A 16,144-nucleotide genomic window follows, 5' to 3' on the forward strand; every position below is an offset into this window, starting at 1 on the left:
ATCGTCCGTACCCACTCCAAAAAATTCATAGGCATCACCCCAGCCCCACCTGTGGTAGGCTCTGCTTGTACTCTCTGTAGAGCGGCAATCTTCCACTCTCCCGGACCTGCACGCCAGCGCGTCGTGCTCTACAACCGTCTCCACGATTCTGCCAAAACGCAATCGCAGTGCCCACGACGAATGGCAACCGTCTCAGCGCCATCGTCAACGCTCCTTTCGCACAGCTTCACTCGTGATCAATAACGCTTCCACCTTCTCGCTGGCTGAAGCTCCTTCTGCCTCCTCCCTCAGCGCACGAGCTTCTCGTGGCGCCCGCTGATCGACTGGGGTTGTCCCCACTGCCACTCGGTGCATGTTTACCGCCATACTTTCGTGGGCGTTCTAGCGACGGCGCCTCTCACCAAGAAAAACGGGCAGATCATGGAAAGCACCTCGTACAGGGTACCGGTGTCCATCCTCGAGATAGTAGACGACCCCGTTCATCGTTCTCTTGCCTCACCGTGGTAAGTGTTCACCTATGCTCCCGGTTACAGCAACGATCAAGCTCGGTCGTGGCTTGTGACTTTGCGCACATCGCGGACAAGACGCTCGTCGTTGAGATCGAGAGTTAGTGAGCTACGGCAAACTCCAAGGGCAATGCCAAGAGCCTCGTCAAGCGAGGACGACAAGGCAGATGCAGTTTCTGAATTGCCAGTCATCACCCCCCAGTGGTCCGATGTTGAGGGATGTGCACATGGCGTTCAAAGACGGGCATCCCCTATCTCGTGTCTTTGGTAGACCCGAGTAGGCGATTCTCAGATGCCTCTCGTACCAGCAGTGCAACACTTGTAGAACATAAAAGACAGACTAGACGCCATCCAGTTTGATGCCAATGGCCCAGCAACTAGTTTTACCACAACTGTTTGAGCGGCGAGGGGCGGCTTGGATCTGTGGAGTCGATGAGGTCATTGGAGTCTGAGAGGCCTGGTGGAATGCTTAATTACCCACGTGGGGGTATTTGGTTCCGAACCTTGGGTGTTTGCGCTGAAAGTAGCTCAGGGCTACGGGCTCCAGGATCCAGGGAAAAGCTGTCAAAGGGATCGTGCCATGTCTTGTGCCATTACTATAAAGCTACCAAGTGGTGGTTGAGGGCTGGTTGAGAGGGTTAAGAGTCCTTTAAAGGGCAAAGGCTGTATATCTCGTAGTTTCATGGTTTGAAGCGAGAAAGTGGTACGATGGATGGTACGATCCATCCAACTCTGAATGCAAATAGCAATTTGACTGTTCAATCGTCAATCGTACCACTCTCTATTGTACTCGTGTCCATACACATTCCACTCACTCGTACTCAATCTCCTTCCCATCTGCATCAAACTAACATTCAAACATCCCTCTCTTATCTCTATCTCTTTCACACGCACTCTCCTACACTACACCCAGGGGACACCACGGCGTTTGAATACGGCGGAGACGGAGACACTCCCGCCTTCCTGTTTCCCTTCCTCTTCCACAACCAACTCTATTACCACTTGTTCACTCTCTCTCGTTCTCATCAACAGTCATCATGTCTGCAGTCTTACTGTCCGACATATTCACCTTTGAAGAGGGTGATGACAACCCGCAGACTTCCCCCACTGCCACTCTCTTCCCCCCAGCTCTCTCCTTTCCCGGTTTCGACGAGTCTTACCTCTCCCCCACGTCCAACACCAACACGCTTTCGCCGCCCTCGTCGGGTCTGTCCCACCCATCCCTCTCGCCCCCCGCCACCTCGGACAGTCCCAATTCCAACTTGTCCTTTGCGACCGACGAGTACCTCCTCAACTCAAACTTTCCCTCGGACGAGCTCGACATGCTCATCTTCCCCGAGGACATCAAGCAGGAGCTTGACCTTTCTATGACGTACCAGCCAGCTGCACCATTCCACATGCCATCGTACCTCAAGCCCGCTATTCAGCTCGAGGCCAAGCAGCAGCCGCAGCAACCGCAGCAGCAGATCAACGCGCCGCCACCTATGCCTATGGGTGCCATCCAGCCTCCGACGGCGCCGACGTTTGACGGCCTCCTCCAGCAGTGGCGCGTCGACCTCAGTCAAAACCCCCACGCACAGCAGTGGTTCATTCAGCAGCAGAACATCATGCAGCAGCAGCAGCCCATGCAGCAGCTTCACTCGCCGCCACAGTCGCAGGCACAGTCGCAGGCACAGTTGCACCACCAGCAGCTTCTCCAGCAACACCACCAACACCAGCTGCACCTTCAGCAGCAGCAGGCGCAGCAGGTGAAGCGTGAGTTGAAACGAGTTGAGAGTTGCAACTGACGCTCAGTCGAGATGCAGCAGACTCAGCAGGCCCACCAGCAGCAACAACAATCTCAACAGCAGCAGCAGTCTCAGCCTCAACCCATCACCCAGCCTATGGCCCCTCAGTCTTTCCAACAGATACCGCCACAGCCTCAGTCCCTTCCCGAGTCGACTTCCATGACTGCGCTGCCGATGCCTCCTCCTCGCCGCAGCGCTCCCAATGCGCCGATCAACAAGCCGCTCTCGTCATCACCGCCTGCCAACGTCGGCAAGCACAACAAGACCGAACGCCGCTATCGCCAGAAGGTGCAGCAGGCCCAGGGCGACCTCCGCGACGCGGTTCCTGCGCTACGTGTCCTCTATGGAACCTCGACCGAGGAGCAGAAGAAGACGGACGTCCGTGCCGCAGATGGCACCGTCGACGGCCTTGGTGAGGTCACGCGGCCCAACGCCAGCGCCAAGGCTACTATCCTCATTGGGGCTCGTATGTACATCGAACTCCTGCAGCGTCGGACCGCGATGCTGCAGCGCAAGGTATCCGAGCTTGAGGCGTGGCGTGCCGTTGTCAGCGGGCAAGCCGAGCTTGACGCCTGGCGCACGGACTTTGACAACCGCGAGGCCGTCATCGCCTCGCAGCAGGCTGCTGCCCAGGCAGCCGCGTCGCTCAACGACTCGGACGACGTCGAGTCCGACGAGGACGAGGACGAGGCGCCGACTCGCAAACGCGCACGCACTACCAAGAAGAAGTCTGTCGACTCGAAGATGGGGATGCGGGCGTTTGCGGCGTTCGCGGTCTCCTTCTCGCTCGTGCCTTCCGCGTCCAAGATGTTCAAGGACCAGCCGGCTCCGAGCGTCAGCGGGGCTACTTCGTTCGCTGGCGAGATGTCTCGCGGTCAGGTCATTGGCAGGCTGCCTCTCATCACCGCTGAGCACAGCTCGCGTCTCCTTGCGAGAGCGCTTCCGGCCGCCCTAGTTCCGGGCCCACACACGATTGTTGACTGGTCTGTACGCCTCTTCCTCACTATCGCGCTTCTCGTTATCCTCGGCCCGATCCTCGAGCGTGCTGTGAAGCGGTACCAGGACAAGAGCACTGGTGCGGGTAACATTGTTGGCTTCGGCCGTGACCTCTTGCAGCTCTACGTTGGCGCGCCTGTACCAGTAGCTGCCGAGTGGACCAGCCTTGCCGCGCGCATTGTCGGTGGTATCGTTGATCCTCCTCCCCTTGTCCGCTGGCACGTTGCTGTGCGCCTCCGCCAGTCTTCCCAGGACCCATACAGCCTTGCGCTTCTGGCTCTGATGACTCGTGACGCCCACGGCGCGGATCACATCTGGGCCGAGGCTCGCACAAAGTGCGAGACGGACACGCCACTGGGCGCCGTCCTGGCGCTTCCTCTGGACGAGGCATCGCGCTGCCTCGAGCTTGTTCCGCCCACGTTTGCACCCATCGCCGCCATCTCGGAGCAAATTAACCTCATCCTCCTGTACGACTTGTACACCCGTTTCTTCAACCACCTCGTGACGGCCACGGGCAACGCGACTTCCCTGCACCCGATGCTTGCCAACATCCAGAAGAGCGGCATGGCCGGCGACCTCAAGTCGCTCGATCACGAGATTAAGAGCATCCTGCAGAGTGTTCCCCGACACAGCACGACGAGCTCCCTTGCGCTTGTCCTCCTCGGCCTCTGGGGCCTGTTCTCGGGCTACCAGTCGCCTGCGTCACTCGTCTCTGCCCTCGCCGAGGAGGAGCTCCGTGGCGCCGGCGCGCAACTCCGGTGTGTCTCTGCCATGCTCGAGCTCCTCTACCCCGGTTCGTCGTTCTCGCAGCGCGCGACCGGCGCTTCCGTTAGCGTCAATGCTGAGGCAATCGACAACCTTGCCATGACGTGTATCGGCTTCGTTGACCTGCTCTTCTCGTCTTCGCGCCACAACTCGGCAGCCAAGGGTGTGGACCGCCGGGAGGCCAATTTCCGTGTGCAGAAGGAGGCAGCGCGCCTCCGCCTCGTTTTGACGCAGGCCAACTTTGTCTGTCTCGACGAGGAGGAGGAGGACACTTCGATCCGCTCGTTTGACAGTGCAAGACAGAAGCTCGTCGCGGTGTTGTCGACTGTTGGCCGACGGGCAGCGGGCCGCAGCGCGATCAATGACGAAGACTCTGGGCTGGAGGACGAGCTGGACCAATGGTAATCTTAGAGCTTTGTTTGTACAGATTAATGTAGCTGTGGTGACTGTGCGCGGCGACAGAGAGTGCAGTTTAGGTGCTGACGTTCAAGTGGGTTCGAGTGGCGTCATGCGGCACTGTCGCTCACGTGTACGGGATCACCTAGTGATCCATTGAGTCTTTTGCAGACATATTCCTGTCTGAGCGAGCAAGAATGTGATGAGCGCTCATATACTTGAGAGGACCAACGGCCCCGCTTCCAGACCCCGGAACAGGAAGGAACCACCAACCGACTGCTCCTCTCACTCGGACATGATATATCAAGGCGTGGTACCATATGCAAGTGTATGATCTCTCCTCTCATCCAACCGTCCGCTCCCAAGGCGCAGGCTTCGGCCATCGCCTCTCAAACCATCCCCCAAGAATGGCCTTGACCTCCCCCTCCCCGTCCTCGACATTGTCGTTCAACCCGAGCACGGCGGTATTCTTGAGCCGGTCAATCTCTCGCAAAGTCTCGTTAGTCTGTTTTGGATTCTCGAGTCCCTTGAACTGGGCATCGGTTGCCCCAGAGACGTAGAGGTATCGCGCGAGAAGACGCATAGTATAGTGTCGGAGGTTGACTTTTCCGGGCAATGCAGAGTTAGCCATAACCGAGGCGAGGGAGAAGTCGGCCTCTTGCCACGTAGGTGTGAGGGGGAGGTGTGGGACGACGGACGGGGGTGTTCCGCGTGGACGAGTATATGTCGCGTCTTGTGGGGGAAATATAGCGGATAGGCCTAGGTATCCCGACGCTGAGACTAGGGCCATTATCACTGTGGTTAAATTTTAGATTGCCATATAAGGACTCACAACAATCGCCGCATTGGCTCTCCTCAAATGCTAGGCGCTTGAACATGTCCTGTGATGGTATGTCGAGGTGATCGCTCCAGAATGGCCCTAAACATCTGGTCAATTCGAAATCGCACATGTCGGTGGAGTTGGCCGCGCGTCCTGGCTCGACAATGGGCGGAAGATGGCCATCCATAGACGCTGAGTTAGCCTGGCTGAGAAAAGACTCACAAAACAAATACTTGACTCGGACGGGGGGCCGCCATCCCATCTGGTGAAACGTCTTGTCCACTCTCATCCGGTTCGTCGTCCACCGCTCCCCTCGCATCACCTGGATACCCTCTATATCCTCCCCGTCGCGAATATCGAAAAAGTCCTTGATGGCCTCGCGCGCCGACGTTCCCCACACCCCCTCAGCCCCTAGGTTGGCCACCACGTACGTCCAGAGAAACGCCTCACGCCACCGCTCCACCTAAAGTCAGACACTCCTGGTTCAGGTTGAACATACCTTGAGCGCAGTCATTAGCCACATGATATGAATATCTGGGCTGTGCTTGAGTTCTCGGAACCGACGAGCCGAGCTGGTCTTCAACACGTCCGCGAACATGATACTCGCTTCGTCGAGCATTGTGCGCGACATGACTCGTGGTCCGTGCAATACATATGGCCTTCGGCGTCTCGGAAACCGATTCGAAAGGTAATGATTCGCGTGAACGAGGCCGCTGGTTTCGCCGGCATCGTTGAATAGCTTCTTGGACAATACCGGTTTGGGCTGTTGATAGTACTGGGTCAGAACAACACTGAGATAACTCACATTCTTGTCAAACCTGAACACGTTGCCATAGAGCGCCGAGGTGAAATCCGCGACCTATCGTCAACGAGGTTGGATTGGAGGATACGAACAGAGTGGGGGCGGAGGATGAAAAAGTCATCGTTGAGGGCAATAGACGTCTCGGCGAGTCCGGGGAGCCAGGCCAGTCGGCTCTCAATCGCCATGGAATTGTACGATGGCAACGCCTTTGTGCGCCACTCGCTTACTGCTTCATTGCTAGCACCCGGTGTGGGGAGATGGAAGATCTCCGAGTGCACCGCGTACTGCAAGTTTGGGCCCTCTGTAGAGTTGAGCCGCGAAAAGTCCAGCCATGTAGGCGTCTGGGCTACCCGCAAACTATCCCCCGTAGACGAAGATGGCAAGGAACCAGGCATGCGCGCCGCGTCATGCTCCGCGTCAAAGGCAAAGTCGTACACCACCAGATGGAAAGTCCTCAAATGACCCTGTAACGCGCGCAGAACTGAGCGCATAGAATACAGCAGCTCGTTAAAGTCGCTGTCATTAGCTGCTTAAGTGTGGCGACGAACCGGAAATGTTGTTCGGGCGAGTATGTCCCTTCCTGTGTGCGCCAATATTCCATCTCGCTCCGCCACCGCCGATCAGATCCATTGACCCACGTCCAGGTCGCATCGACTCGTTCCTCCCCCAGCTCATCCTTCCCACAATCGGTGGCGCCGTCGAGAAACCAGCTCTCGAGGCAGTGTATTGGTATATTGTTGGGTTGGAGGTTAGGGAATGGGGATGGAGGAGGGGGAAGGGCGACGAGGGGGCGGTAGCGGGGGTCGCGCGAGTCGAGGTTGTCCTGAGGTCGGTGGGGATTATTTGGATATGACAAAAGATGAGCGTGCCGGTAGAGTAAGAGGGCGGAGCAGGCTACCACTAGGAGGAGGATGCGCGGTCGCACTAGCGCGCGTAGGCGGTTGGCCAGGAAGGTTGTCATACCGGCTTTATTGGGAGCACGGGATGTACTGGTGTGCGCTTCGCCGCGATGTTGGGTGGGAGGCAGTGGGTCAACAGATGAGGCGTAGCATGCTGCCGAGTCCAGGGGTGACGGGGCCATGAATCACGCTGGCGGTCCGGGCGTCCAACACGTCCGGGGGAGGGAGGGGTGCGGTGATGGTCGATGCGTAGATCGGGTTGACGGAGGGGGGGGGGGGGGGGGCGGTACGGGTCCGGGTGAAGAAGTGGTGTGCAGCGTGAGTACGGCGTGGTTGGTAACAAGAAATAGTTGACAACGAATGCGACGCGAGTTGAATTGATGCAATCGCCGTCGTGCCTTGGCTTGGCTCCCGATATTTGGTTCCCCTGAACTGCCTGTTCTGCCGTTCAATCACCAAAAAAAAAAGCCACCATGTATGCATGTCTACAACCCCATCTGAATACACCTATCTTACTATATTATAGAATGACGCAGCAGCCCGGCACGGAACGCCGTCCCCGTCCTTTAGCCCGCGTCGAGAGAGACACGAGTGCGGCCTCATGGATGGCCTCCTGAACCCCGCGATTGAGCTTGGACGAGCACTCTAGAGTTAGCGTGGCCCATAATCATGTTCACCGAGGTATCTGCTAGCCTTGAGTTTCCGCGCGACCTCCAGGCCTTGATCATACGACACTGGTTCCTCGCCTCTCTTCTCGAGTCTGGCGATCACAGCCACATCTTGTCGCAGGTCGCATTTCAGCGCAACCATTAGCTTATTCAAACTTCACTCACCTGTTAGGATGATCTTGACTCCAGCACACTGTTTATGCACTTCGGGTCCCCACTTTGCCTCGACGTTCTCCAGCGATATCGGGTCGTCGACCTTCCGTTAGCTGATTGCTCAAGACGTACAGAGAAGCAGATCAACACGACATGTGTGTCCAAATACGATAGGGAGCGGAGACGGTCAAAGTCCTCCTGTCCTTTTGTCAGTTTTGGAATGCCTTGACGTACCGGCTGTATCCCACAGACTCAGTTCTACAGACGTTCCGTCGACATCCACGACCTCGATGTAATTCTCGAACACTGTGTCAATGTCAGGGCCAGTAGTTCCGTACCTGTCGGCTCGCTGGTGTCAGTGGCGTCTTGGCAGTGGTCACTAGGAAGTGGGGAAGAAGCCTGGCGTTAGTGACGCAGGGAGGAGAAGAGAAGAGAGGAGATGCAGACGTACCCTGCGTAAAGACAGTCAAGAGGGAAGACTGTGTCAGCACCGTAGCGGAATGTGTTGTTACCTTGCCACACCCGCCATCGCCGACCACGACCAGTTTACGAGGGATCTGAGTCAGACCGTCAAATGCGACAACGTAACACGTACAGGTTTGACCATTCAGCTGAGCGAGATGAGGCAGAGTGGTAGTGGTTGTATCAATGCTTTGGTTCATGGCTCGTGCATTTATTGTTTTGTTGACACAAGTCTGTGCGATCGACAAGGCTTGGTTACGCATTTGATCCCGTCGCAGTTGCCACCTGGCAGCCGTCGATCCAATCCACTGTCCTATGCTCCATCCATCGGTTCTCCATCCTCTCCATCATCCATCATCCATCATCCATCACAATGGCACCACCTGCACCGCCCGCACCGCCCGCACCCACATACGTCTCATCCTCCGGCCAGCTGACAACCCCACCGCTCTCGAAGCGCGTCTACGACGCTATCAGCGACTACGCGACCATCGGCTACCTCTTCGTCGAGACGCTCGTTTCTGTATGTTCCCCAGTATCCCACATCTGACGGCAGCCAATCGTTAACCCAAACACCGCCCCTACTCCGCCGAGCCAGGGCCAGCGTCCAGTTACTGGGCGCGCTCGCGCTGCGCCCACCGACGGAGGCGTGGGAGGTAGTAGTTGGGGTGGTGGAGGTGGAGGTGGGGGTGGGGGCGGCGGCTTCATGTCGATGAACGATCTGCGTGGTGGTGGTGAGTTATTATCCGTTTGCGCTGATTGCTGACCCAGATACTGTGAACTCTTGCCGTAGCGCCTGCGGATAATTTCTATCTCTTCTCTCTTCAGTTGTATAGCAATGGCAGTTATGAATATGTTTTACAAAGCATCAAATCATGGACATGCATCGCGACCAGCGCTCAGCAGGTGTATAACGTAAAGAAAAGTCCATGAGAGATTCATGGAGGACGAAGGTACAATTCAGATGGCGACTTAGCCGCGCCAGTGCTTCCAGCGGCGGTAGCCGGCAGCCTGGGGCTCGGCGGCGGCGCTGGACTCGGCAGCGGACTCGGCGGGGTCGCTAGCGCTGGCGCTGGCGCTGGTGACGGCCGCACTGCCACTGGGCATGACGCTACCGACAGAGACGCTGGCGCTGGCGCTAGCGGTAACAGACACGTCCTGCTCCTCCTCCTCCTCCTCCTCCTCACAGTCCTCCTCATCCTCCGGGGCGGAGGCCGAGGTCTCGTCGTCCTCCTCGCAGTCCTCCTCATCGTCGCCGCCAGTCGAAGGCGTGGACGGAGTGGTGGAACCCGAGCCAGAGCCAGAGCCGGAGCCAGAGCCGGAGGTCGGGCCAGCAGCAGGGGCAGTGACAGAGCCGGAGCCCGAGCCAGAGCCAGAGCCCAAGCCAGAGCCAGAGCCAGAGCCAGAGCCCGAGCCAGAGCCAGAGCCAGAGCCAGAGCCAGAGCCCGAGCCAGAGCCAGCGCCAGAGCCAGCGCCAGAGCCGGAGGTCGGGCCAGCCGCAGGGGCAGTGACAGTGACGGTCACAGTCTTAGTGGCGCCGTCGCACGACTCGGCAGGAGCGCCGGGCCCCTGAGGAGCCGGCGAAGTGGGCTCACCAGAGCCAGAGCCAGAGCCAGAGCCAGAGCCAGAGCCCGAGCCCGAGCCAGAGCCCGAGCCAGAGCCAGAGCCAGAGCCAGAGCCAGAGCCAGAGCCAGAGCCAGAGCCGGTGCCAGAGCCCGAGCCAGAGCCAGAGCCAAAGCCGGTGCCAGAGCCCGAGCCAGAGCCAGAGCCAGAGCCGGTGCCAGAGCCAGAGCCGGTGCCAGAGCCAGAGCCAGAGCCAGAGCCAGAGCCCGAGCCAGAGCCGGTACCGGTGCCAGTGCCAGTGCCAGTACCAGTGTCGTCTTCCTCGTCACACCAAGGGAGGTCCTCGTCGTCGCCGTCATCCTCAGGAGTCGAGCTGGACCCGGGAGCTGAGGGAGTGCTGGAGGTAGGCGAGTTGGAGCCGTCCTCCTCATCATCGCAGTCTTCCTCCTCGTCGGGATTGGTACCGTTCGAGCCGCCGCCGCCAGGGGTGGTCGAGTTGGCTCCCGGGAGAGGAGTGGTCGAGTTGGTCATGCCATTATCATCCTCCTCCTCGCAGTCCTCCTCGCCGTCCTCCTCGCCCTCGGGTGAGGTCGAGTTGCTACCAGCCGGGGCCGAGGGGGCAGGGGTGGTAGGGTCGGTGCCGTTGGCGGGCGCCGACGCGCTGGGAATAGCGCTAGGGGCCTCGGACGGCGAAGTGGCAGCAGAGGCATCCGTGGCCGGGGCCGAGGCCGAGGGGGAGACGGCCGAATCCTCGGCAGACGAGGCAGATGGTGACGCCTCACCTGAAGGCGCGGCGGGCTCGTTGCCGTAAGACCCGTAGTCCCCGCGCTTGTGGACCGAGTTGGCGCGGCGGAGGGAGGCCCAGCGGTTGTTGTCGGCGACAGCCTGACCCGCAGTGGCGAGGGCAAAGAGGAGTGCCCAAGTGGTACCGGCGTTGAAACGCATGTTCAAAGGATCTTAACGTAAAAAGGCAAGATGAATGGATAGAGGACGTGTTCGATTGGATGTATGCAGCTTTGACGCCAGGCCTAAAGCTGAGTGGATGGACAAGTTGGTAGTCGCTGACAAGAGTGTGGGGGTTATAACGAGTGACTTGCAGATCTAGCGAGAAAGTGTCTCACTTGAACGCTTGGTGACGGACGGATGTTGAAGGATGAAGAGAGAAAGAGAAAGAGTAGAGAGTTGTAGTAGTATGCTGCTAGGTGGATTCAAGTCGTGAGGGTGCGAGTGAGGATGTGTGCAAAGGGGGTGGAAGGTACTGCGGGGTGTAGAGACAGGGTGAATCAGGAGAGTGCGCGACGCCAACGTGACTTTACAAGGTTGTCAAGGGGTAACATACCTAAATAGGTCAATGGATTTGAACCGTTGCCGTTTACGTGTTTCCACCGCAGCTCCTTACCCCTGGCCCACCCTGCTCCCCAGCCCCCCCCGCGCCCCCGCTGCCGTTGCCGACTTTGCCGCCCATCAATACTATCCCATTTACATCTCCTAGGGATCATCCGACTGACCCGGTTAATACCCTGTACAACCCTGTAACAGTCAGTCTGTCACGCCAGTAGTACTTTCATTGTCGTATTGGGGTCTGGCTACCAAGGGGAATGTAGGGTAAGGGGAAAAGAGGGGACAATGTAGAATCTCCAAGCATTCAAAGGGCAGAAAGGTACAAAAACGCGCGTGTTTTGGAGTAAAGTCTGACGACCCACGCGACCTCGGCCAATCCTCCAACCATCGAAAAAGGCTAGAGGGGACAGTGCGTCAGATTCTTAGGGTTTCCAGGGAAATCAAGCTAATGGACCAAGATCACGAACACCATCCGCGTCTAACCTCAGGGTATTCATCAGGGGTTGTTGGACGGGGACGCGTTTGTGGTTTGATGTCCTGAGGCCTGGCGGATGGACTGAGTTGGTTGGCTGCATGGCTGAGGTGAGACTGATGAGCTGCATGAGCTGGTGATGCAATGCAAACGCATACGTACGTGTATACTTTACCCAGCCGGGATGAGCGGGATGCTATAATAAACCTCCCTTGGCTGCTGGTCACTAGTTGCACTACATTGCTTCTTGCAAGACGCTTACAGCTTCTTGTGAATTGTTAACGATCACCCCCATCCCTTTTGTACAGTCTGTGCGTATTGACTGTTGTACGGAGCAGACAATCACACAAAGCATGTCCCATCCCCGATGCTCAAAGCTACTCAATCTAGTTGAACAACAACATCATGACCATGATTCCAATCTACCTGATGCATGATGAAACACTTTATCATAACATACAAGGGCCAACCTCCATCCTCTCATCTTGTCCTGTTTCAGTCCCGTCTTGGGGTACCGGGGTTTGGTCTTCACAACGGACCCACAAAACCAACCGACACCAAACATCACTCCACCCACTACCAGCGTACACGCGTCGATCACTCATCTGCAATGAATCGAGCATCGTTCCCACCTGTAGTCCCCATCCTCCGGCCTCCCCCGAGCCGCAATGAACTAGCAATGCATTGCGGCCGAGGTATTCGGTGCCGCGATGTTAACCGGAACTCCTCGACACCGCCAACAAGACCGTCCGCCGGGGCTGTGTCGCGGCAGGAACCAAGTCCACCAACCATCCATCGTCCATCCGATGGTATAGTGCCTCGACCCGATCAAGGCGGTACCAAACGAGTCCAAACGCAAGTCCAAACGCCAGTGAAACCCACGTGCCTCCTCTCCTCCCTCCTCCTTGCGTAAACCCAGGTGAGCAAAGATCGCATTCCGTCAACGCCGCTCTCCATCCTGTTCTGACGGACTCGGCGTTACGTGTCAGTTCCTCCACTCCCACTAAACAAATGTCAGAGGCACTGACGCGTCAACATTGGAGGTGGTGAAAAGCAAAGCTGGAGACTCTGGTCCCCCCGGAAATGGGGTCAACCTTTACTCGAGAGCCTGACGCCACCGAGACACGGTGTGACTCCGTTCCTTGTTGTCGCGTCCAACCTGATGAGTGGGATTGTTGCCCGTCGGTTGGAGCTGTGTGAAGTGTGAGCGCGTCTCTTGTCAATGTATCATAGGTTTAAGATGAACACGTCGCCGGCCTTCCGTCACGATCCACAATCTTGCCAGCCTGCCTCGCGTACAACGTGTCTTGCTCGTTGTTCACCAGAGTAGAGTTCACAAAGTTCCGAGTCGAGCAGCAAGTGTATTACAAGTCCCTGCTCACGTGATCTCCGTTATCCGAGGTACATCCGTCACTGATCGCTGACCTCCACCTCCGCAAAAGTCCGTCAGGCCTTTCCGATTGCTGATCCGTACACCATCTCGATGCTCTTCCACAGCAGCCACGCCCTCCGCTGCTTATCCCGATCACAAACGCGGCTCGGATTGAGTACGGGCTCTCGGCGATGCCTCGCAACGCCCGCGACAAAATTCTTTACCGAGACTGAGAAGGAAAATGCCAAAATCTTGGAAGCAGCCTCGACCAAGGTTGACCTCTTCAACGCCGCACAACAAGTGAGGAATCTTGAGAGTAGACTGACCAAAGCCAAAAGATGACTTGACAGTCGACGAGAGCATCCAGCGCGCAAAGGTGCAGAAGGACATTGGTCCGCTGGCCGATGTGTATACCACCTACTCAAAGACGCGCAAGGTGGGTGTTATGAGTGCGGCGCTGACCTTTGGCATTGCAAGATATCCAGCCCCACCTCTCTGATCCGGACCAGACTCTGAGAGAAATGTTCGAGATGGAAGTCGACGAACTCAACGAACAACTCGACAGCGCAATTGGACAGCTACCCAACCTCCTCCTTCCACCCTCCGAGACGGGCCCTTTGCCGGTCATGATGTCCATTAATGCTGGGGTGGGCGGATCCGAGGCTGGTCTTTTCGCCGAAGAGATGGCGCGGATGTACACCCGTTTCGCTGAGAAGCACGGATGGAAGATTGAGGTCCTGAGCAAGACCGAGGGTCCGAATGGACGCGGCGTCCGCGAGATGACCATGAAAATGGAGCCGGCACCATACTCTGAAGGCGAGGTATACGGTCTCCTGCGATGGGAGAGGGGCGTTCATCGCGTTCAGCGTGTCCCACAGACCGAAACGCAGGGACGCGTTCACACCAGTACCATCACCATTGTGGTCATGCCCATCTACCCCGACGCGCCAGAGGCGCCCCTCGTTGACCCCAAGGACGTCAAGTCTGAAGTGATGCGTTCTCGCGGCGCCGGCGGTCAGCACGTCAACAAGACTGAGTCGGCTGTCCGCCTCACCCATCTCCCAACGGGCATTTCCGTGTCGATGCAGGACTCGCGCAGCCAGCACCAGAACCGCGCTTGGGCGTGGGATGTCTTGCGGGCACGCCTGAGCGAACGCAAACACCAGGAAGAAATTGAGGCTAAGCGCGCCAACCGACGTAGTCAGGTTAAGGGCGCTGACCGCGGCGACAAGATCCGCACGTACAACTTTCCCCAGGTGAATACAGCTAAGATGGCGCTGATGGACAGGACCGGCTGAGCGACCACCGTATCGCGCTCAACATTACGGGTCTGCGCGATATCATGGACAGCGACGGACTCGAGAATGTCATCGCAGCACTGCGGACAGACTTTAATGCCCGCAGGCTGGAGGCCATTCTCGCTGGCGACGAGGACTTTGACGAGTAGACGTCTGCATTCACATTACTCTAAATTGATTGTGGTCTACTCGGCCGCGTGGGCGCCACTGAAAAACGCCCGGATCTCCTGCTGCTTCTCGTCAAAGCCGGCTGACCCGATTCCGCCGCGTTGCCGGTTCACGCCCTCAAGGTGGGTAGTGACGTCTGACGCGAGGATCTCGACCGTGAGTGGCGGCAGACTAGGGAGGTTGTCGTAGTCAAGCGGCAGGCCCGTCGACTCGCCAGCGTAACCAACGTGCAGTCGCGTCCAGCCCGTCTGGTCGTCAATCTTGTTCTGTCAGCGGCTTACATTAGTCATTCCTGTCTGTCAGCTCTGCAAGACATAAACTCACCCTTGTACGCCCAGTGCGTGTCAATGCCCTCAGGCCTGCGGGTTAGGAAAGCACTAAGGAACTCGTAGTTAAAGATTCCGTGGGCAACAAATACGAGATGCTTCGACTCGGGCGTGGAACCATACGACTCGCGCAGTGCGTCCTCGACAAACTCCTTGATGCTGATGTGAGCGACATCGGGAATCCACGTACGCCTGATTAGCGCGATCGCGCACGTCGCCCAAAGTCTCGCCCTCAGGAAACTTGAACGTACGCCCAGGATGGCGGACATACTTGACATCGTCGCCGGCGAAATAATGCCCCTCGGCTAGACGTCAACACCACCCCTAATATAACCTCACCAACACCGAAATGCTGTTCGCGCAGAAGCCCCGAAACAGTCGTGGGAGGATCCGACTTGTTCTGCAGCTGGATCTGCTGGGCCTATTATCAGCGCTGCTCAATCCTAACACACAGTCCAGTGGGCGCGTTTCAATGGAGACGCAAACACCGCGTCGATCGCAACGTCGGCAAATGACGCGCCGACAGCCTTGGCTTGCTGTCATTAGTAGAGAAGGATATGGGGCCTACGTTCATGCCTGCGGTCAGCCTGTCTTTATCTTTAGTTATTACGCACCGTGGTTGGACAGGGGCGCGTCGGCCCATCCGGCCCACACCGAGCGCAGGTTATCTCCGGTTAGTTAGACCAGCGGGAACGTACCAGTCGACTCGCCGTGACGGACCTGTTGTCAGCTGGACTTGATCGGACTGCTCACAATTGTAATGGTGATCATTTTGAGATGTGTAGAATGCCAAGAGTGTGAATCGCTGCGGACAGATGGTTAATATGTCTGACGAAAGGGCCGACGTTAGTCATGGATGCTACTAAGTGATGCCGGTGCCGGAGTTGACCGGCTAACCCGGTGACTGCCACCCCCAAACCTTTGATCAGCACTAGGATTGCCCTGGCGTTAATCTGGCGACTAGAATTGATTACTACTAATTGAATTGTATCTGGGTTGGGTTTAGCCCCCTATAATTGGGGGGCTAAGCTACCGTGGAAGTTTGAAAGGATGCATAGGCGCATAGGACGATATTAATCAAACGCCCTTACGTAGTATGAGTAGATGACGGGTATTTATTGGTGTGATTCTCAACAAGCACGTGCGATACAGGGGACGCGACGCGACTTTGTTGAGAATCACATACATCAATATGGTAGCCCAGGTCTAGCTCCACCAATCCCAGGGGCTAAACCCAACAGACTTACCCTCCTGTGGAGACGAATACGTGTACATCGAAAAAGGCAGCACGAAGATACAAACGGCTATTAAAGGTGGGAGCGAGTGCGGGACCAAAACGGGACCAAATAA

General features: G+C 57.3%; 5 protein-coding genes across 5 annotated transcripts; 2 read left to right on the forward strand and 3 right to left on the reverse strand.

Annotated features, from left to right (window-relative positions):
- Positions 1–1,543: 1,543 nt before the first annotated feature.
- Positions 1,544–4,459, forward strand: CcaverHIS019_0306660 (uncharacterized protein; the record flags this gene model as incomplete). The annotated part of the gene is made up of 2 exons (XM_060599138.1): positions 1,544–2,261; positions 2,301–4,459. 2 exons carry the CDS (start codon positions 1,544–1,546, stop codon positions 4,457–4,459), a joined length of 2,877 nt encoding a protein of 958 aa, XP_060455861.1.
- A 334-nt stretch (positions 4,460–4,793) lies between these two features.
- Positions 4,794–8,399, reverse strand: XPT1 (uncharacterized protein; the record flags this gene model as incomplete). Its single annotated transcript, XM_060599139.1, has 13 exons — positions 4,794–5,245; positions 5,283–5,462; positions 5,493–5,733; positions 5,770–6,045; positions 6,076–6,129; positions 6,165–6,598; positions 7,805–7,895; positions 7,925–7,995; positions 8,027–8,098; positions 8,131–8,141; positions 8,173–8,191; positions 8,244–8,349; positions 8,388–8,399. 13 exons carry the CDS (start codon positions 8,397–8,399, stop codon positions 4,794–4,796), a joined length of 2,019 nt encoding a protein of 672 aa, XP_060455862.1.
- An 827-nt stretch (positions 8,400–9,226) lies between these two features.
- CcaverHIS019_0306680 (uncharacterized protein) lies at positions 9,227–10,762 on the reverse strand (the record flags this gene model as incomplete). Its single annotated transcript, XM_060599140.1, has 1 exon — positions 9,227–10,762. One exon carries the CDS (start codon positions 10,760–10,762, stop codon positions 9,227–9,229), a length of 1,536 nt encoding a protein of 511 aa, XP_060455863.1.
- A 2,351-nt stretch (positions 10,763–13,113) lies between these two features.
- Positions 13,114–14,449, forward strand: MRF1 (uncharacterized protein; the record flags this gene model as incomplete). The annotated part of the gene is made up of 4 exons (XM_060599141.1): positions 13,114–13,302; positions 13,334–13,438; positions 13,512–14,258; positions 14,291–14,449. The coding sequence occupies 4 exons, from the start codon at positions 13,114–13,116 to the stop codon at positions 14,447–14,449; spliced, it is 1,200 nt and encodes a 399-aa protein (XP_060455864.1).
- A 36-nt stretch (positions 14,450–14,485) lies between these two features.
- On the reverse strand, positions 14,486–15,565 carry CcaverHIS019_0306700 (uncharacterized protein; the record flags this gene model as incomplete). The annotated part of the gene is made up of 10 exons (XM_060599142.1): positions 14,486–14,716; positions 14,750–14,760; positions 14,793–14,953; positions 14,985–15,099; positions 15,134–15,215; positions 15,247–15,330; positions 15,363–15,370; positions 15,409–15,462; positions 15,493–15,514; positions 15,548–15,565. 10 exons carry the CDS (start codon positions 15,563–15,565, stop codon positions 14,486–14,488), a joined length of 786 nt encoding a protein of 261 aa, XP_060455865.1.
- Between the last annotated feature and the right edge of the window lie 579 nt (positions 15,566–16,144).

Source organism: Cutaneotrichosporon cavernicola (assembly GCF_030864355.1).
Source record: "Cutaneotrichosporon cavernicola HIS019 DNA, chromosome: 3".
In the NCBI taxonomy this organism is placed as follows: domain Eukaryota; kingdom Fungi; phylum Basidiomycota; class Tremellomycetes; order Trichosporonales; family Trichosporonaceae; genus Cutaneotrichosporon; species Cutaneotrichosporon cavernicola.